At 57.3% G+C, this 20598-nt stretch overlaps 8 protein-coding genes across 8 annotated transcripts; 5 read left to right on the forward strand and 3 right to left on the reverse strand.

Moving 5' to 3' along the window:
* Positions 1–747: 747 nt before the first annotated feature.
* IUM83_06730 (highly acidic elicitin) lies at positions 748–1122 on the reverse strand (the record flags this gene model as incomplete). The annotated part of the gene is made up of 1 exon (XM_067930960.1): positions 748–1122. The coding sequence occupies one exon, from the start codon at positions 1120–1122 to the stop codon at positions 748–750; it is 375 nt and encodes a 124-aa protein (XP_067789678.1).
* Positions 1123–2108: 986 nt separating this feature from the next.
* On the reverse strand, positions 2109–2465 carry IUM83_06731 (basic elicitin; the record flags this gene model as incomplete). Its single annotated transcript, XM_067930961.1, has 1 exon — positions 2109–2465. One exon carries the CDS (start codon positions 2463–2465, stop codon positions 2109–2111), a length of 357 nt encoding a protein of 118 aa, XP_067789618.1.
* A 1788-nt stretch (positions 2466–4253) lies between these two features.
* On the forward strand, positions 4254–4610 carry IUM83_06732 (basic elicitin; the record flags this gene model as incomplete). Its single annotated transcript, XM_067930962.1, has 1 exon — positions 4254–4610. The coding sequence occupies one exon, from the start codon at positions 4254–4256 to the stop codon at positions 4608–4610; it is 357 nt and encodes a 118-aa protein (XP_067789876.1).
* Positions 4611–5617: 1007 nt separating this feature from the next.
* IUM83_06733 (highly acidic elicitin) lies at positions 5618–5971 on the forward strand (the record flags this gene model as incomplete). Its single annotated transcript, XM_067930963.1, has 1 exon — positions 5618–5971. One exon carries the CDS (start codon positions 5618–5620, stop codon positions 5969–5971), a length of 354 nt encoding a protein of 117 aa, XP_067789848.1.
* A 2062-nt stretch (positions 5972–8033) lies between these two features.
* Positions 8034–8390, forward strand: IUM83_06734 (elicitin; the record flags this gene model as incomplete). Its single annotated transcript, XM_067930964.1, has 1 exon — positions 8034–8390. One exon carries the CDS (start codon positions 8034–8036, stop codon positions 8388–8390), a length of 357 nt encoding a protein of 118 aa, XP_067789622.1.
* A 7680-nt stretch (positions 8391–16070) lies between these two features.
* Positions 16071–17495, forward strand: IUM83_06735 (uncharacterized protein; the record flags this gene model as incomplete). The annotated part of the gene is made up of 1 exon (XM_067930965.1): positions 16071–17495. The coding sequence occupies one exon, from the start codon at positions 16071–16073 to the stop codon at positions 17493–17495; it is 1425 nt and encodes a 474-aa protein (XP_067789679.1).
* A 262-nt stretch (positions 17496–17757) lies between these two features.
* On the forward strand, positions 17758–19167 carry IUM83_06736 (phosphatidylinositol glycan, class A; the record flags this gene model as incomplete). Its single annotated transcript, XM_067930966.1, has 1 exon — positions 17758–19167. The coding sequence occupies one exon, from the start codon at positions 17758–17760 to the stop codon at positions 19165–19167; it is 1410 nt and encodes a 469-aa protein (XP_067789619.1).
* Positions 19168–19279: 112 nt separating this feature from the next.
* Positions 19280–20485, reverse strand: IUM83_06737 (uncharacterized protein; the record flags this gene model as incomplete). Its single annotated transcript, XM_067930967.1, has 1 exon — positions 19280–20485. One exon carries the CDS (start codon positions 20483–20485, stop codon positions 19280–19282), a length of 1206 nt encoding a protein of 401 aa, XP_067789620.1.
* Between the last annotated feature and the right edge of the window lie 113 nt (positions 20486–20598).

A 20598-nucleotide genomic window follows, 5' to 3' on the forward strand; every position in this document is an offset into this window, starting at 1 on the left:
CCGTTCTTCTGGTTTCAGCGCGGGGGCGACAACCTAGCGTTCGCTAGTGCCTTCCAGTCACAGTGTGTGGTGGACCGAAGGGCGGATGATGTGCACAGCGATTCATGGCCCACCACTTCATCGTGCTTTACTGTCGATTCTCCGTTCAGTGCTCTCTTACGCGACAGATAGATCTTGTAGCTACGAGAACAGCAGCGGAACCGGTATATTGTGGTATCATGTAAGAGCAACAGGCCGAATCGCGAACAAGTTGGTCTAGCAACATCAAACATCTGCAGACCCGCCTCATTTGACGTCCACCGATAAAAACATGCAACTCGCACTGTAGCGTAGACTCGATCTGATTGGCTGTGCCACTTCAATATGAACAGATTCGTATCTTTTCGGTGATCGAGACTGATGCGATTGCAGAATGTAAGGTTTTCATTGAAAGCTCACGCTTCACCCTTTTGACGTGATTTACCAAGCAAATGTGATGTGATGACGAAGGCAGAGGTGAAGACCAACACGCAGGCTCGTATCAAATGCACCAACAACGGGTTAACAGAGTCAAACGTCAATTCATTCGATCGTTACTGTGCATTCATAAAGCTCGCCCTCATAACCAAGCGGGCGGGCCATTCCGTAAGAAGCGCCTGAAACTTCAGTCTGGACATCGTGGCGCTACCAAAAGCGACAACCCTTGAACATTCGTTCAGTCCAGTGACGTCACGGCCGGTGAAGCGACCGCCACCAGCGCTTCAGCGCTTAAGACGACGCCGAGGACGACAGCGACGCGCACGTCGACACAAAGTCGTTCGAGTACTCGTACACGTTGATCACCAAACCGCTCGTCGGCACCGTCAGGTCGCAGTCGGGCGGGTCCAGCGCGATGATCTCCGTGATCATCTCCTGGCACGCGGTCGACGCGCACATGAGCTTGTACTGAGCCGTCGTGGGAAGCGCCGTGGCCGTCAGCATGGAGTAGCCCGAGTCGCTGGCGCACGTTGAGAAGTACGACTCCGAGAGGATGCTCACGAGCGCGACGTAGGCGGCGGTCTGCTGGGTGGAAGTGCAGGCCGTGGCGGAGACGGATCCGACGAGGGCGGCGGCGGTGGCAGCGAGGAGGGTGGCGAAGTTCATCTTGGGGAGCGGAAGTGGGGCTTGAGTGGTGGGTGTGGTGGAGGCTTGTGGTTGGCAAGGCAAATTTCAAATTGTGGAGTGCGGAGGCAATGGACGGCTATGTTGTGATGCACCTGCAGGAGGCGGTCGTTGGGCTCTGCTGCCTGGGGAACAGCCACCAGCAGCGGCCAGGTTACAAGGACCCGTTACTTCTAGCAGGCATCGTAGGCGCAGGCAAGGATGTATCCGTGAGCGGATCGGTAGCTCACAAAGACGTCATATACAATAGCACGCAATGACTGGAGCTGTGGACAAGCTGTCGCAGCGGACGCATGCCGAGCATATCCCCCTCCTTCATCAGGCTCAGCGAGTCCGTTCCCTGTTGCTCTCAGGTGATCCTGGAGTTGCGCAGTCTCGTTGAAGACCGGATAGCACAAGAAGACAGTCGTTCAGCACCTCAATGGCTAGACGGCTTGCCGAAGATGCGGCATGATATCGTTACGGCCCCGCTGATTCCACGCAGATGTCATTGAAATGCTTAGCGCTCTTGCTGTTCGATGGATCAACAAGTGACGCAATGAGAAACGGCAAGATCTTGCGGAGATGCAACCATGGAAGGAGCACAACACCGGAATCCCCATAGTGCGCCGCCTGTTGATGCTCTGGCTGTAGTTAGCACAAATAACTACTAATTCACTGTAACCGAAAATGAAAATGGATGGCGTGGCTGGAGTGTGGGCAGCTTTCTGTTGTTACGAAGGTAAGCCAGGTCCGCGTCAAAACTGTGATTGCAGGTGCGCTCACACTCAAGCACGCCAACTCACAAAAGAGAACGCGTAGATAAACAAAATTCATACCAGTTCATTCACATAGTACTTCGAAAGTTTGTGCGAAATATTGACTGCTCCTCCATCCTCAGTAAATGGCTAGCCGATACAGAGAGAGAAGGTACGCAATGGGGAGCCTCGCGTTCAAAACTCGGAGCGCCATCAAGTTTGAGGACACACTTAGAGCGACGCGCACTTGGACGAGAAGCCGTTGGCGTACGTGTACACGTCCAGCACGAGACCGCTGGTCGGGACGGTCAGGTCGCAGTCAGGAGGGTTCAGCGCGACGATCTTCTTGATCATGGTGTTGCAGGCCGTGGACGCGCACATGAGCTTGTACTGCGCGTTGGTGGGCAGTGCCGTGGCCGTCAGCATGGAGTAGCCCGAGTCCTTGGAGCACTGCGAGAAGGACGACTCGGACAGGATACTCACGAGCGTCTTGTACGCGGCGGTCTGCTGGGTGGCCGTGCAGGCCGTGGCGTTGGCGGAGCCGACGAGGGCGGCGGCGACGGCAGCGAGCAGAGCGGTGAAGTTCATCTTGGGTGGAGGTGGCGAGTGGATGTCGTGCGTGTGACGGAGCAAATTGCAGAATGAGCAAGAGGAACCAGAACAGCCCAAGACGCAATCGCACTATCTGGCAAAAGCTGCTATCCTAGCAGAGGGCCTTCCTTAGCCGTAGGCCCGTGTGGCGGGCGCTCGGCTGATCTCGACGCGACCTTGACTCGGACCAAGTGGAAAGGCGGTCTGAAGACGCTGTCGAACAGCTCAGTTCTCTGACGTCTACACCTGACAGTCACTGTTCGATCGAGGGTGCCATGCCACAGGTGAAGCCTGAAGTTGACCGTCGATCGCGTTTTTCTATTCGCATCGGTGGACAGCTGGCGCAGCAGCAACTTGTCTGCTTCGTAGTCTTGCAGTTTGGATAGTTAGGAGTAACATTGGATCCGCCTCGCACAATGAAGGTGGAGCCGGCCTGTCAGACCTGGGTTCACTCGTGGACGCTTCTCTTTTCGCAGATTCACTGTGGATGCAAGCGTGGGTGACGATCAGGCCGTGTTGCAACAGGCAGTCGTCTCAGCATCGTTTGCTGCAGCTCGAAAGGTATTCGGTTAAGCTTTGCTCGTTGTCGAACTGTTGACTGAACGTTGATGTTGAAGTGGGTGTCAATGCGAAGCTCGCGTAAGTGAAGTGGATGTAGCATTGCAGGAGCTTTTGCTTTCGCGTAAGTTTTGTTGTTTGTGGTGATGCGTTTTGAGAAGGGATGTCCATAGCAGTCATTCATGTAGCTGACGAAGTGCAACCTTCCGATAACTATGGATAACAAGGTACTGTTGTTTTGTTATATATTCCAATATTTGGTTCTGTCATGGGTGCATCAGTGATTGTGGGATACGGCGACGAGATGCCCAGTACTGTGTTCAAATCGATTGATGTTTCCCCAGAAGGATTCATTAAAAAATGGTGCTTAAACTGGCTCACTGCCAATGATTCCCAGTCAGTCACAGAACCAAATATTGGAATATATAACAAAACAACAGTACCTTGTTATCCATAGTTATCGGAAGGTTGCACTTCGTCAGCTACATGAATGACTGCTATGGACATCCCTTCTCAAAACGCATCACCACAAACAACAAAACTTACGCGAAAGCAAAAGCTCCTGCAATGCTACATCCACTTCACTTACGCGAGCTTCGCATTGACACCCACTTCAACATCAACGTTCAGTCAACAGTTCGACAACGAGCAAAGCTTAACCGAATACCTTTCGAGCTGCAGCAAACGATGCTGAGACGACTGCCTGTTGCAACACGGCCTGATCGTCACCCACGCTTGCATCCACAGTGAATCTGCGAAAAGAGAAGCGTCCACGAGCGAACCCAGGTCTGACAGGCCGGCTCCACCTTCATTGTGCGAGGCGGATCCAATGTTACTCCTAACTATCCAAACTGCAAGACTACGAAGCAGACAAGTTGCTGCTGCGCCAGCTGTCCACCGATGCGAATAAAAAAACGCGATCGACGGTCAACTTCAGGCTTCACCTGTGGCATGGCACCCTCGATCGAACAGTGACTGTCAGGTGTAGACGTCAGAGAACTGAGCTGTTCGACAGCGTCTTCAGACCGCCTTTCCACTTGGTCCGAGTCAAGGTCGCGTCGAGATCAGCCGAGCGCCAGCCACACGGGCCTACGGCTAAGGCCCTCTGCTAGGATAGCAGCTTTTGCCAGATAGTGCGATTGCGTCTTGGGCTGTTCTGGTTCCTCTTGCTCATTCTGCAATTTGCTCCGTCACACGCACGACATCCACTCACCACCTCCACCCAAGATGAACTTCACCGCTCTGCTCGCTGCCGTCGCCGCCGCCCTCGTCGGCTCCGCCAACGCCACGGCCTGCACGGCCACCCAGCAGACCGCCGCGTACAAGACGCTCGTGAGTATCCTGTCCGAGTCGTCCTTCTCGCAGTGCTCCAAGGACTCGGGCTACTCCATGCTGACGGCCACGGCACTGCCCACCAACGCGCAGTACAAGCTCATGTGCGCGTCCACGGCCTGCAACACCATGATCAAGAAGATCGTCGCGCTGAACCCTCCTGACTGCGACCTGACCGTCCCGACCAGCGGTCTCGTGCTGGACGTGTACACGTACGCCAACGGCTTCTCGTCCAAGTGCGCGTCGCTCTAAGTGTGTCCTCAAACTTGATGGCGCTCCGAGTTTTGAACGCGAGACTCCCCCTTGCGTACCTTCTCTCTCTGTATCGGCTAGCCATTTACTGAGGATGGAGGAGCAGTCAATATTTCGCACAAACTTTCGAAGTACTATGTGAATGAACTGGTATGAATTTTGTTTATCTACGCGTTCTCTTTTGTGAGTTGGCGTGCTTGAGTGTGAGCGCACCTACAGCCATAGTTTTGACGCGGACCTGGTTTACCTTCGTAACAACAGAAAGCTGCCTACACTCCAACCACGCCATCCATTTTCATTTTCGGTTACAGTGAATTAGTAGTTATTTGTGCTAACTACAGCCAGAGCATCAACAGGCGGCGCACTATGGGGATTCCGGTGTTGTGCTCCTTCCATGGTTGCATCTCCGCAAGATCTTGCCGTTTCTCATTGCGTCACTTGTTGATCCATCGAACAGAAAGAGCGCTAAGCATTTCGATGACATCTGCGTGGAATCAGCGGGGCCGTAACGATATCATGCCACATCTTCGGCAAGCCGTCTAGCCATTGAGGTGCTGAACGACTGTCTTCTTGTGCTATCCTGTCTTCAACGAGACTGCGCAACTCCAGGATCACCTGAGAGCAACAGGGAACGGACTCGCTGAGCCTGATGAAGGAGGGGGATATGCTCGGCATGCGTCCGCTGCGACAGCTTGTCCACAGCTCCAGTCATTGCGTGCTATTGTATATGACGTCTTTGTGAGCTACCGATCCGCTCACGGATACATCCTTGCCTGCGCCTACGATGCCTGCTAGAAGTAACGGGTCCTTGTAACCTGGTCGCTGCTGGTGGCTGTTCCCCAGGCAGCAGAGCCCAACGACCGCCTCCTGCAGGTGCATCACAACATAGCCGTCCATTGCCTCGCACTCACAACTTGAAATTTGCCTTGCCAACCACAAGCCTCCACCACACCCACCACTCGAAGCCCCACTTCCGCTCCCCAAGATGAACTTCGCCACCCTCCTCGCTGCCACCGCCGCCGCCCTCGTCGGATCCGTCTCCGCCACGGCCTGCACTTCCACCCGAGCAGACCGCCGCCTACGTCGCGCTCGTGACCATCCTCTCGGAGTCGTCCTTCTCAACGTGCGCCAGCGACTCGGGCTACTCCATGCTGACGGCCACGGCGCTTCCCACGACGGCTCAGTACAAGCTCATGTGCGCGTCGACCGCGTGCCAGGAGATGATCACGGAGATCATCGCGCTGGACCCGCCCGACTGCGACCTGACGGTGCCGACGAGCGGTTTGGTGATCAACGTGTACGAGTACTCGAACGACTTTGTGTCGACGTGCGCGTCGCTGTCGTCCTCGGCGTCGTCTTAAGCGCTGAAGCGCTGGTGGCGGTCGCTTCACCGGCCGTGACGTCACTGGACTGAACGAATGTTCAAGGGTTGTCGCTTTTGGTAGCGCCACGATGTCCAGACTGAAGTTTCAGGCGCTTCTTACGGAATGGCCCGCCCGCTTGGTTATGAGGGCGAGCTTTATGAATGCACAGTAACGATCGAATGAATTGACGCTTGACTCTGTTAACCCGTTGTTGGTGCATTTGATACGAGCCTGTGTGTTGGTCTTCACCTCTGCCTTCGTCATCACATCACTTGCTAAATCACGTCAAAAGGGTGAAGCGTGAGCTTTCAATGAAAACCTTACATTCTGCAATCGCATCAGTCTCGATCACCGAAAAGATACGAATCTGTTCATATTGAAGTGGCACAGCCAATCAGATCGAGTCTACGCTACAGTGCGAGTTGCATGTTTTTTTCGGTGGACGTCACGTCAAATGAGGCGGGGTCTGCAAATGTTTGATGTTGCTAGACCAACTTGCTCGCGATTCGGCCTGTTGCTCTTACATGATACCACAATATACCGGTTCCGCTGCTGTTCTCGTAGCTACAAGATCTATCTGTCGCGTAAGAGAGCACTGAACGGAGAATCGACAGTAAAGCACGATGAAGTGGTGGGCCATGAATCGCTGTGCACATCATCCGCCCTTCGGTCCACCACACACTGTGACTGGAAGGCACTAGCGAACGCTAGGTTGTCGCCCCCGCGCTGAAACCAGAAGAACGGGATTGTACTGTGACCAGCTGCCACCACAAACTCAACGCACGTCGGGACAAACGTTTTCGGTCCCCGTTCAAGTGGAACTTCCACCCACAGGCTGTGCATCAACTGCGTCCACCCGATTAGCTTATTTATCTCTTTCTGCTTCAAGCAGGTTGCTTACCAAGTGGTCGAGAGCGGCTGGCATCAGGTGAGCCAAACTATTGTCGGCTGCGACTTGCTTGGCAGTGCCAAGTTGACAGACGCGTAACGTAGGCTGACTGGGTTCGCTGCATCCATCTTTTCACTCGCAGTCGATGTGACCTCACTGGGGCCTCCCGAGGCAGTGCGAGCTGGCGACCAGGAGTGGATCTCGACCCGTTAGGCAACGGATCCCTTCAAGCAGCATCCATGCATCGTGGCGAGACAGCGTGGTGTGCGTGTGTGTGTGGTTATCAGGTGTTGATCCAAAGTGCAGGACCCCCCATCTTGTCTTCGGCAGCCGAAGTTCGGCTTCATGTCCGTAGAGTGGCATGTATCCTGTCAGTCGGCGGCACCGCTGCCAACAGATCCTCAAACAAAGCGGGGCAAGCGCGCGGTGCAGCCAAGCGGTTCACTGCGTGAGTCCATAGGCTACAAATGCTGCGCTGCGGCTGCGGAAGACGCGAGAAACTGCTCTGGGACAGCCGTTCGTCCGGGCAGCGCGTGACATCCTCGTCAACGGCCACGGCCCTCGTTCCCAGGACGCTGATGCCTGCCTATCTTGCGATACACTGCTCTAAAGTACGTACGCAGTGCATGTTGCATGCAACCTTAGCATACTGCTGTATCGAGGCTGCACTGCACCCAACGCACGGTTCGCTGAATTTGTAGTGTCGGTCCCTGAAACTTTCAGGCTGAAAGACATCCTGGCGATTTCATGAGCACGAAAGATGTCTGCCGGCCGGCATCTCTGCGCAGGTGGACTCTTTCACAGCCAGGCCGAGCGGATCCCGCGAGAGCCCAGGACCAGATGCGCGCCCCTCTCTCGTCCTACGGCGGATCCAGCCAAAATTGATCACGCTCGATCACGGCGTGATTCACGCTGGCAGCATGATGCTGCTCGACGGTCCGCTCTGCTCGTCTCGGCAGTCGCCGACAGCGGAAAGCTTTACCGTTCGCACTGCGCGCGCAAGCCACGGCAACGCCTTACCCAGAGTCATCGGCGTTAATTCACCCTCGCACCAACGCCGCCGAGTCAAGATAACATGACACGACCTGCCACCGCCACCGCTGCTGGCATTGTGCAATTTGCTCTGTCGCCCACACCCCACCAGCACCCTTCCTCCCCACCACCTCCACGATGAACTTCCGCGCTTTGTTCGCCGCCACCGTCGCCGCGCTCGTCGGCTCCACCTCGGCCACCACGTGCACGTCGACGCAGCAGACCGCCGCGTACGTGGCTCTGGTGAGCATCCTCTCGGACTCGTCGTTCAGCCAGTGCGCGACGGACTCGGGCTACTCGATGCTGACGGCCACCTCGCTGCCCACGACGGCGCAGTACAAGCTCATGTGCGCGTCGACGGCGTGCAACACCATGATCAAGAAGATCGTGACGCTGAACCCTCCTGACTGCGAGCTGACGGTGCCCACCAGCGGCCTGGTGCTCAACGTGTACTCGTACGCGAACGGCTTCTCGGCCACGTGCGCGTCGCTGTAAGCAGCTTCGTTCGTGTGAGTCGCCACACTGCGTCCAGCGTTTCATCTATAAGGTGCCGATGCGTGTGGCATGCTGACTTGTCTTTGGGTCAAGTACGCAGCTTGAGCAGATAGTTTCGGCGTAAGTTGGCTGTCGCTCGAGCGTTTGTAAAGCTTTTGAATGAAGATTTTTGTCATACTTTCTTCACGTGCTATCGGTTTTGCATCTTAAACTCCACTACCTGTATCATTTTCTTTTTCAATATCGATCCACTTGTTCGCTGCCACGGGTACGTACAGTAAGTATATGACTACGGGCTCCAAACCTCGAGACGTGATACAGCTCTGTGCACGAACAGCAATAGCACCACGTTGGATGTTGCTCGTCCTGACAGGGTTTGCATCACTGCTTCTCGTCCTATCCTGCCTCCGTGGTGACTGCTTCTGACACCGTGGGGCAAGAGCAGAATCGGATATCCTCAGCATGGCGATCGATCCAATGCGTCTGGTTCGAAATCAGCATCGATCAAGAGGCTCCTCGGTGCGACCAGAGATACTCCATGGACAGAGAATCTATAGACCCATGGCACATATCGTCACCGCTTCTCCATCTTCAGTCCTCTTCATTCTGCAATTTGCTTTGCCGATCACAAGTTTACACTGCACAAACCTCTTCACCCACCCTCCAAGATGAAGTTCACTGCTGTCCTCGCCGCCGCCGCGGCCCTCGTCGGATCCGTCAACGCCACGGCCTGCACTTCCACCCAGCAGACCACCGCCTACGTCGCGCTCGTGACCATCCTCTCGGAGTCGTACTTCTCAACGTGCGCCAGCGACTCGGGCTACTCCATGCTGACGGCCACGGCACTTCCCACGACGGCCCAGTACAAGCTCATGTGCGCGTCGACCGCGTGCCAGGAGATGATCACTGAGATCGTCTCGTTGAGCCCGCCTGACTGCGACCTGACGGTGCCGACGAGTGGCCTCGTGCTGGACGTGTACACGTACGCGAACAGCTTTACGTTGACGTGCGCGTCGCTGTCGTCGTCGTCGGCCTAAGCTTTAATGGGCGTGCCCCCTGTGGCTAGCGAAGTGCGCTGTGCTGCTATTCTCGAGTTTCTCGAGTTCAAGGGGCTCCTTACTCAGACCGAAGCTACAAATGCTTCATTGCAAAAGACTTACCCGGTAAGGCGAGCTTATATGAACGCTAATGACTACGTTTCATTTTTAAATATCTCTGATGTGTTATTTTTTTTGCTCGGCATGCGTTGCTAAGAGTAAATGCGTAAATCCTGAGACTGACTGTACTACATGTACACACGCGATTGTGGGGTACAGGGCTCGATTTGTAGGACTCACAGACCCGAGCACTAGCATCTTTTCGTATTACACTGCTCCCAAGTCGCATCGTCAACATGGTGGACTTCAACGCCATTAGCGAGCGTCTGCGTGTGGACTCAGATGAAACTGGAGCTTCACATCTTGAAAACTGTGTTGCGTGCCAGCACGGCGCATTGTTGTAGCGTCATGCACAGCACTGTGCGGCGTGTAGGGTGTCATCCCTTACCAATGTATGCGTACATACATGTGCTTCCAAGATGAAGATCGCGCTGAGTTTCGACCAGTGAAATCGTCCACCGAAAAATATTTGGATAGTCGCGCCAAGTTGAAGCTGCGCTTGCAGACAGTTTTGAGGTAGAGCGCAATACATGTAGGCGTGCATGTTAGTCGATAGTAAAGCAGGTAGGCAACGGTTCTACCCAGACAAACAGACTTCATGCCCTTCCATGAAGCCTTGAGTGAGGATTGTGTCTATCTATACTAGTATTCGGACATCCGCATGTGGAGTTGGAGGTGGCGCGTGCCTTCGTTTCACGCATGAAGGCTATCGGTAGTGCTGTGTATTGAATAAAAGTTGGGGGTCCGGCACACATCGCAACTGTCACTGTAAGTGTTCCAACAAGTTATCTTCATGGTTACGATGATGTACATGCATTACCGCAGCCTCACTACAAGCGAGTGGATTTCGTTAACAACGCAGAGGTAGCAGTGGACGGATTATTAGCAGGTCGCGTCACCGTGGCGAGCATGATTGCACGGCCTACATAAGAAAATTAGCAGGCACCGCCGGGCACCACAGGCTCCGTCGTGGGAGCAGTGGTAGGGGCGCTCGTGGGAGCGCTGGTGGGGGCTTCAGTCGGAGCACTGGTAGGGGCTTCAGTCGGAGCAGAGGTGGGGGCTTCCGTAGGCGCGGAAGTGGGAGCTTCAGTGGGGGCCGTCGTAGGAGCTTCGGTCGGAGCAGAGGTGGGGGCGTCCGTGGGTGGAGCCGTCGTGCTGGTCAAGGCGTCACAGTCCGACTCGAAGTTGGTAGCGAGCTGGTACACGTTCATGACGGCGCCACTCGTGGGGATGGTAAGGTCACAGTCAGGAGGGTTGGTCGCGAGCACAGCCACAATCAGGTCGTGGCACGCCTGCACGCCGCACATCGAGACCATCTCCGAGTTCGTCGGCAGGGCCGTGGCGTACAGCATGTTGTAGCCCGAGTTCGTCGCGCAGGTGGTGAGCGACGAGCCCGTCAGCAGGCCGATCATGCCCAGGTACGCACTCTGCTGCTGTGTGCTAGTGCAGGCCGTGGCGTCTGCGTACCCGGCGAAAGCAGCGGCAGCGGCGAGAGCAAAATACGTGTTCATGGCTTACGAAGGAAGTGGTTGGTTGAAGGGGCTGGAGTTGCAGGGAGCAAATCGGAGAATGACAGAGACTGCGAGACGGCATCTTGTTGATCTCGTTGCCTTTGCTGTTCGATGCCTCTCATTCGAACAGCGGCAAATGCGTGCATGTACTGATACACGTCTGGTCTATGCTGGACTCCCTTGAATTCGAACTCGTTGCCGCCGTCGAGGGCTGTGCAAGCCCCTGTTACTGCATAATAAGCTCTTGTCAGAGAGCGCAGTTGTTGTGTGAAGTGCGGATCCGCGTGGTACACTCGGGATTCACGATGCCATAGAGCTGCTTCAATTCGAGCAGTTCCGCCGGCGAGCACAGGTCTCTTTGAATCGACATGAGCGCTCTAGGCACTTCGTTCACCACCGTAGTACATGGTCATCCGTATACATGTACATCTGCGCCTTGCTGTCTGTCGTGCTTAACAGGCAGTGAATTCACGAAACGATGAGGACGACGACTAGGAGAATTGAAGTCGCTGTGATGGCTTCGTGCGAAGCCTAATAGCAGCCTACAACCATTGAAGGCGCAAGCAGTCCTACGCCTCTCTGAACGTTCGGCAGCCTTGCTCACAGGCGCTCAGCCCCATAGCCACTATACTGCCCTCGCCTGGGCGGACACCACTTTCGCCGGCAGCGAGCTGCTCTGGTTCGGAGTCCGAACTTCGGACCCGGCTCGTTCGCAATTGTGGCTGCGGCAGTCGACTCAACTGCCAACGGCCGAGCTGTACATCTCGGTGCCAAGCAGGACAAGGTCGCCTGGCGCATTACTTTCCAGCGCCGCTGGCTTGTCCGGATCCCCTGGCCAACTTGTATGCCGAAACTGCTCTCGTCGACAATGCAACGCGTATCTTGCTGTGTGACTGCGGTGGGACGAGTGTATCCGCCACGTACTACGCCGCGTCTATGCTGGTGGATCCCGTCGTCTGCGATGACCAACATCTTGAACGCCGCGCACACATCGCCAGTCGAGCCCAAGTGCCGCTAGTCGAATGGAGAAGTCGGTGAGTGCTGCTGAGTACTGCAGATCACTTCCGCCAAAGTGAACGCGATGGCCATCTCTGTGCTGCAAAATGGCAATAACGGCGCCAAGAGCGCTTGATCGGCCGCTTCAACGCCTCCGGCACGCGCGAGGAGAAGTTTGGCTGCCGACTGCCTCGGTATCTCAGGATTCATTGCTCTCGCCCTATCTTCACCGTACGTCACTTGAGAACAGGCTTGCGTCCTGCTCATAGAGGCTCCTTCGCGTGCTCCGACGAGGCCGAACACCGCGATGGTGCAGGCCCCTCGAGCAGCAAAGAGCTGCTAGGCACCACCTCTCTTCGGACACCGCCGGCTGCAGCAAGACCTTGCTCAGGCTGGTGTCGAGGGCTTCCTCGCTTCGCCTGGAACGCGCGTTGCCTCCGCTCATTCTGCAATTCGCTCTGGCCCCCACAGCCAACTAACAACACCATGAACGCCAAGACCGTCCTCGCCTTTGCCGCCGCCACCTTCATTGGCTCTGCCGCCGCCGACACGTGCTCCTCGTCGCAGCAGACCTCCGCCTACACGACGCTGGCTAGCCTGCTGACCCTCGACTCGTTCCAGGGCTGCGTCGACGACTCCGGTTACAGCCTCCTGTACTCGACCTCGCTGCCCACGGACGCCGAGTACGTCAAGATGTGCGCGTCGAGCAACTGCCAATCTCTCATTGAGTCCATCATCTCGCTCAACCCGCCTGACTGCACGCTGACGGTGCCCACAAGCGGCCTCGAGGTGAACGTGTACGAGCTGGCCAACGGCTTCTCGGCTGAGTGTGCTTCGGTGTCGTCCTCGTCGACCACGTCCACCACCTCCAGCACGAGCACGGAAACGACGACGACAGCCCCTACTGCCACGACGGCCACGACGACGACTACGGCTACCACGTCGACGGCTTCCAGTTCGGACAGCTCCACCACCACCGCCACCACGGCCCCTGCTTCCACGACTGCTGCGTCCACCAACTCGACGACTACCACGACCACCACCACCACGTCGACTGCCACCGCCTGCTAAGCTATCGCAGGGATCTGTTCATTCCTCCAGGCACGTTTAGTGCTGTGAAGAATACGACTAATGAAAACACCTTCATTTTTGAGTATCCTTTGAATGACTTCGTGTTTCTCGTTTAATCAACCCCCGACCGAGCAGTGATTCGCTGCCAACCACGCTCGACGTGTGCAGGCGGCACTCGAGGTAGTCGCAGAAGCGCAGCAGCATTGGCAGCGACTGCATCTCCGCCATCTCTCGGCTCGAAGGCATCTTGTCAAAGTCGCAGTGAGGATTTCTGCCAATAACAATCGCGCCGCATGGTCTTTGCACACGTAGTGGAGACCGAGCGAGCAGCACTACAACATGTACAGTACAAGTTGTGCTTTCACCTGAAGTTTGACACGAATTCGTGGAGACTAGGATACGTGCATATGCAAGTGCCGAGGAGGAATATGGCGGGGAAGCAGTTTTTATTGCATGTTATGCTGCTCGGTGGCGCGCCGAACTGGTAAACTGTGCTGCTTAGCAGGCCGTGGCTGTGGTGGTGGAAGTAGTGGTGCTGGTAGTGGAGTCCGCGCTCGACGCCGTGGCCGTCTCCGTCGAGTTGGACGAAGCCGTTGTGGCGTCGCTGGCGGTTGAGGCAGCCGTCGACGTCGCAGCAGACGTGGTGGCAGCCGTCGTGGTGGTCGTCGAGGTGGTCGAGGTCGTGCCCGTGCTGGTGCTGGCAGCAGTCGACGTCGTCGAGGTGGTTGAGGTCGTGCTGGTGCTGGCGGACGAGTCGCTCGACAGCGAAGCACACTCAGCCGAGAAGCCGTTGGCCAACTCGTACACGTTCACCTCGAGGCCGCTCGTGGGCACGTCCAGCGTGCAGTCAGGCGGGTTGAGCGAGATGATGGACTCAATGAGAGATTGGCAGTTGCTCGACGCGCACATCTTGACGTACTCGGCGTCCGTGGGCAGCGAGGTCGAGTACAGGAGGCTGTAGCCGGAGTCGTCGACGCAGCCCTGGAACGAGTCGAGGGTCAGCAGGCTGGCAAGAGTCGTATAGGCGGAGGTCTGCTGGGACGAGGAGCAGGCGTCGGAGCTGGACGAGCTGGAGGCGGCTGCCGAGCCGATGATGGCAGTGGCGGCGATGGCGAGGACGGTCTTGGCGTTCATGGTGGTACTCGGGTGGTGTTGGTGGAGATTGGTAATCCTCTGGGGTTGGTTTGTGTTGCTGAGAGCAAATTCAGGAATGAGGTGAAGCTGGAACGGCGTTGTCGGGTCTTGTGCGAGGATATGTACATGTACAGCGGCGTCCTTCGGATAGAGTAGCTGTATGCGCCGGTGCAGCGCTACAGCCACTCTGTGACTACGGTGGGAGGCGGAGCCTAACTTGATAGGACAAGCATGGGTGTATCTTGGCAGTCGACATGCAAATGGTGCAATCGAGACTATCAATGCGTTACACCAACCAGTTTCGATTAAGCTTAGCTCAAATGGGGATAGTGCTGCTATTTACAGTGCGCGGTGTAGTGCGTACGAATTTGTAGCAATACGTGTAGACTTTTGTGGCGAGGGAGTTCGTACTCCAATTTGTAGTATGTACTGATGACCTCATGGAAGCAAGCATCGGCTGCCAAGAATGGTGATCGTGACAAGACCTTGCTGGACTCTACGACAGCGAGGAAGCTGCTGCAGCGCCAGACTACTCACTATGCTGGCATCCGTGCAGGGAGCAGACAGCGGATAACATTCTCGAGCCATTTATGCGCGAGCGATCCGTTGAGAGCGGCCAAAGCAAGTTGAAGTGATCACACCCGTTGACAGTGTATCCTAGCGAGCCACGCCCCTGGCAGACAACGGAGTCGGCCATCGAGCGCTGCGGCACCTATCTTGGCAGTCGCGAGCGCAGCTGCTGTATCCTAGTGCTTGCTTCCAGAATACAAAAACTCCATTCTCAGTCGTCATGATCATAACCAGCGACATCAACGCCGTTCCAGCTCCACCTCATTCCTGAATTTGCTCTCAGCAACACAAACCAACCCCAGAGGATTACCAATCTCCACCAACACCACCCGAGTACCACCATGAACGCCAAGACCGTCCTCGCCATCGCCGCCACTGCCATCATCGGCTCGGCAGCCGCCTCCAGCTCGTCCAGCTCCGACGCCTGCTCCTCGTCCCAGCAGACCTCCGCCTATACGACTCTTGCCAGCCTGCTGACCCTCGACTCGTTCCAGGGCTGCGTCGACGACTCCGGCTACAGCCTCCTGTACTCGACCTCGCTGCCCACGGACGCCGAGTACGTCAAGATGTGCGCGTCGAGCAACTGCCAATCTCTCATTGAGTCTATCATCTCGCTCAACCCGCCTGACTGCACGCTGGACGTGCCCACGAGTGGCCTCGAGGTGAACGTGTACGAGCTGGCGAACGGCTTCTCGGCTGAGTGTGCTTCGCTGTCGAGCGACTCGTCCGCCAGCACCAGCACGACGTCGACCTCGACCACGTCGACGGCTGCCAGCACCAGCACGGGAACGACCTCGACCTCGACGACCACCACGACGGCTGCCACCACGTCGGCCGCGACGTCGACGGCTGCCTCAACCGCCAGCGACGCCACAACGGCTTCGTCCAACTCGACGGAGACGGCCACGGCGTCGAGCGCGGACTCCACTACCAGCACCACTACTTCCACCACCACAGCCACGGCCTGCTAAGCAGCACAGTTTACCAGTTCGGCGCGCCACCGAGCAGCATAACATGCAATAAAAACTGCTTCCCCGCCATATTCCTCCTCGGCACTTGCATATGCACGTATCCTAGTCTCCACGAATTCGTGTCAAACTTCAGGTGAAAGCACAACTTGTACTGTACATGTTGTAGTGCTGCTCGCTCGGTCTCCACTACGTGTGCAAAGACCATGCGGCGCGATTGTTATTGGCAGAAATCCTCACTGCGACTTTGACAAGCTGCCTTCGAGCCGAGAGATGGCGGAGATGCAGTCGCTGCCAATGCTGCTACGCTTCTGCGACTACCTCGAGTGCCGCCTGCACACGTCAAGCGTGGCCATGCTGCGCCGCTTCCTCGCCGACTTCTTCGCCGGCAACGAGCACACGCTGCTGGACTTCATGCGCCTGGGCGCGAGCGTCGTGGCGGTGATGCCCGTGGAGAGGACGAGCGCTCGGCGGCGGCAGGAAGCTACGCAGCTGCTGGCGCAGCAGAAACAGACGGAGACGGAGAACGTCCACCAAGAGACGCCGAATCAGGTGGACACTGCTCAGATGGACCCTCCTCCGCCTCAACCGTCGGGGCTCTGCGTGTTCCGCTACCTGTCGGCGCGCGTGGCCACCAAGAACATTTTGTGGCTGCGGGACATGTTCCAAGAGTTCTGCCAGGGGGAAGACGCCCTGCTCCGGGAGTTCGTGCGGCGCGGCAACGAGTCCATCAGTGTGGTCCCCGTGGACATCCAGGCCTTGTGCAAGGCCCCACTGCCGCCGCCGCCGTTACTGACCGAGACCGCGCCAAACGCTGCAGTGGTCGAGACAAATGCGCGGACGCAGACACCTCGTCAGGCGCCGTCATCGACGCCGTCTCCGCAGAGAAAAAGAGCGAGAGAGTCGGCACAAGAGCAGCAGAACTGTGGTGCGGGTGGAGAGGCTGTTACGGCTGCTGATGCCGGTGAAAGCCGGACTAGGAAGCAAACTCGGACGGGGTCGGATACCGCGCCGGACACGACTGATGCGAGCGCAGTTACGGCTGAGTCGATGGTGGGCCCGTCGATGTCGGCATTGCCCTCAGCTGAGGAAGTACGCGCGGCCATTATGAGCGCGCTGGGGCGTGTTGAGGACAAGGAGCCGTGGAAACAGGTCTTCAACTTTGCCGACATGCCGATGCCGTTCGATTCGGTCGAGAAGCACCCGAAGCTGGCTGCGGCGTTGCAGGAGTTTTGGGATACGTGCGCTCAAGCGGTGTGGGAGCGCCAGTTTTGGGCGCCGCTGTCTCGCGATCGTTCCCATGAGCTGCACACCCTTCGGAGAGGTCGGCAGAGCAGAGCGCAGAACGGTTTTGAGAGGACCGTGATTCCTTGCTTCTACAAGGAATTCGGGGCTGCTTTCTTCGCCGAACTAGATCAGCGTGCGGAACAGCATTACAGTTGGTACTATCTCGACCAAGTAGTGGACTTGTTCACCTTGGCGCAGCGTTACGGCTTGCAGACCTGCCTGGAGTACATCGAGTCGGAGTCGTTCAAGCGGTTCCCAGTCACCCCCGGCGTCACTCGCAGCTTCTTCTTGCGAGCCAACGGCAAAAGTATCAGCATGTGGTCGTCATCCCCGGCCCTGAGGCCGATGTTGGACGAAATCGTCGCCCTGAAGGCCAAGTCCAGGGCACAGAGGCGATCTGTCGACGTTTGAAGCGTTTCCAAGAGGGGGGGCTAGCTCTAAGCAAAATGCTGGAGAAAAAGTCGCATGTACAAGCGTTTTGTATTGTGCATGCGCGAGTAGCTTCGACCAAAGCCAACAAAGTTGTCTACTGCTCTTGCAATGGTCAAGGCCAGTTGAAGCGAGCAGCGTTCGAGGCCGGCGATTGGCTCACCTCTCCTCCGTCATACCGCCCACCGCCGCCCCACCACACCGCATAACGTAGCCACTACACGACGCCACCAAGGCCATGGCGATGTCCTCCGAGCGGCGTCCGCGGCTGTGCGTGGCCATGTGCTGCGACTTCTTCTTCCCGCGCCTGGGCGGCGTGGAGATGCACATGTGGTCGCTGTCGCAGTGCCTGCTGCGCCGCGGCCACAAGGTCATCGTGCTCACGCACGCCGTGCCCGGGCCCAGGAGCTCCAGCGACGGCGCCAAGACGCCGTCGCAGCGCGCGGGCGTGCGCTACATGACGCACGGGCTCAAGGTCTACTACCTGCCGGTGACGCCCGTGGTGGACAACGTCACGTACCCGACGTTCGTCAACCACCTGGCGCTGTTCCGCGCCATCTGCGTCCGCGAGCAGGTGCAGGTCGTGCACGGCCACCAGGCCACGTCCACCTTCATGCACGAGTGCCTGCTGCAGGCCAAGGCGCTGGGCCTGGGCGTCAAGACCGTGTACACGGACCACTCGCTCTTCGGCTTCGCGGACGCCGCCAGTGTCCACCTCAACAAGGTCATGAAGTTCTCCATGTCCACGGTGGACGCGGCCATCGCCGTCTCGCACACGTGCCGCGAGAACCTCGTGCTGCGCGCCTCGCTGCGGCCCGACCGGGTGGCCACCATCCCCAACGCCGTGGACGCCACCAAGTTCACGCCGCCCGTGCCCGCCGCCGCGCGGCTCGGGCCCGATGACCCCATCACGGTCGTCATCATCTCGCGGCTGGTCTACCGCAAGGGCATCGACCTGGTGGCCCGGGCCATCCCGATCGTGTGCGCGCACGAGCCACGAGTGAGGTTCCTGATCGGCGGCGACGGCGCCAAGAGGCTGTTGCTAGAGGAGATGAGGGAGAAGTACAGGCTGCACGACCGCGTGACGCTCTACGGAGCGGTGCCCCACTCGCAAGTGCGCGACGTGCTGTGCCAAGGTCATATTTTCCTCAACAGCTCGCTGACTGAGAGCTTCTGCATCGCGATACTGGAAGCTGCGGCGTGTGGACTTTTCGTCGTGAGTACGCGCGTGGGGGGCGTCCCGGAGGTGCTGCCGCCGGACATGGTGCAGTTCGCTGCCGATATCACGCCCGAGGCGCTCGCGGAGGCGGTGCTGGCTGCGGTGCCTAAATTGGAGGGGGTGGATCGACAGGAGTTCCATGATCGCGTGGGGGAAATGTACAACTGGGACGCGGTGGCTGTGCGGACCGAGAAAGTGTACGAAAAGGTATGCGCGCTGCCCGACAGCTCGCTGCTCCACCGATTGCAGCTCTATCATGGAATTGGGCTGGTCGCGGGGCTCTTGGCTTGCGTTATCGCTGCGGTTTTGCATGTGTACGTGGTGTTTCTAGAGTGGTGGCAGCCTGCTGATGATATTGAACGAGCACTTGAGTGGACACCGACATTTCGGCAAAGCGATGGAGATGAAAGTGGCCAAGTGGACGCAGATGAATGAAGCGGATGTGTCGTCACCATTTACTAATGTAGACTCAATTATGCATACATGAATACCAGGTGTGAGCCGTGCTGGACTCGACTTGACGAGCGTGTTGTCATCACTTGAGCGTTCACTTCTTGCACTTGCGTTTCGATCCGGTGTTCCGGTTTTTGAGGGCACAAATCTCACGCAAAATGGGCTCCATCGCGTTGGTGATCGACCACATGCTCTTACTTTTGCCGTTATTCGGTTTAGCGATGCGAACTTTTCTCCCAGGCAGAGCGGGGAATCGCTGGAGCGCTTGCGACTCGATGTAACTGAGGCATGCGGCCAAACCCACGCGCTGTGCGATGACGAGAAGATCCTGAACGGGTTCAACATACCACCAGCCTTTGTGAGGCTTCGTGCGTTGGTCCAGCTGGACGAAAAACTTCGCTCCAAGCTTTTCGTGGATGATCATCATCACATCCTCGAAGTCCCTGCGCGCTGATGCCTGGCGGTTCTTCCTCGCTGAATGGCGGCGTCCATCGTTCATGTTCACTAGCGGCGCCCAGAATGGCCGCTCCCAGACTGCACGAGCATGCCGCGTCCAAAATTGCCTCAATACCGCAGCCAACCTGACGCGCTTCGTCCCAGAAAATGGCAGGGGCAGCCTGTCCGGGTTGAAGACCTGGTTCCAAGGCTCCTGCTCCTCGATGCGCTCCAGCACCCCCATGATGCAAGTGCGCAGATCATCCAGAGATGGCGGCATCGCCGCAACCGAAGCTAACTCGGCTACAGTGGTGATCTCATCGTCCTGCTCCTCCTCTTCCGAGCCACTGAACGTCTCTCGCTGCTGCTCGTACTCCAGTAGTGACGACCGAATTTCCACTACCAGAGACGTCGTCGGCATTGACCGGGCTTGTAGCAGAGCTTGGATGTCCACGGGGATCACGCTGACGACCTCGTTGCCGCGACTCACGAACGCTTGCAGTAGTGAGTCTCCCCCATCGCAGAACTCGTGGAACATGCCCCGCAATGTTGCAATGTTCTTGGTGGCCACGCGCCCCGACAGGTAGCGGAAGACGCAGAGCTGCGCGTGCCGCGGGTCGGGAGTCTCCCTCATGTGCTGTTGTTGCGACAGCAGCCGAGCCGCTTCCTCCTGGTAGCGTCGACCCGTCCTCTCAATGGGCATCACAGTCACGATGCTCGCGCCTAGACGCACGAAATCCTGCAGCGTGTGCTCGTTGCCGACGTAGAAATCGCTGAGCATGCGACGCAGCAGCAGCAGGTTCGACGTGTGCAGACGGTTCTCGAGGAAGTCGCAGAAGAGCAGCAGCGTCAAGAGCGACGGCATCTTGAGTTGCAGGGAAAGGTGACGCAGAAGTTTTTTTTTCGATTAACGGGCAACTTAGCCCCAATGGAAATGCACAAGCGCCCAGCACCCACCTCTCTCGTACTAACGATACG

The sequence above is a fragment of the Phytophthora cinnamomi genome (genome assembly GCF_018691715.1).
Source record: "Phytophthora cinnamomi strain GKB4 chromosome Unknown Contig50, whole genome shotgun sequence".
NCBI classification, from domain to species: Eukaryota; Oomycota; class Peronosporomycetes; order Peronosporales; family Peronosporaceae; genus Phytophthora; species Phytophthora cinnamomi.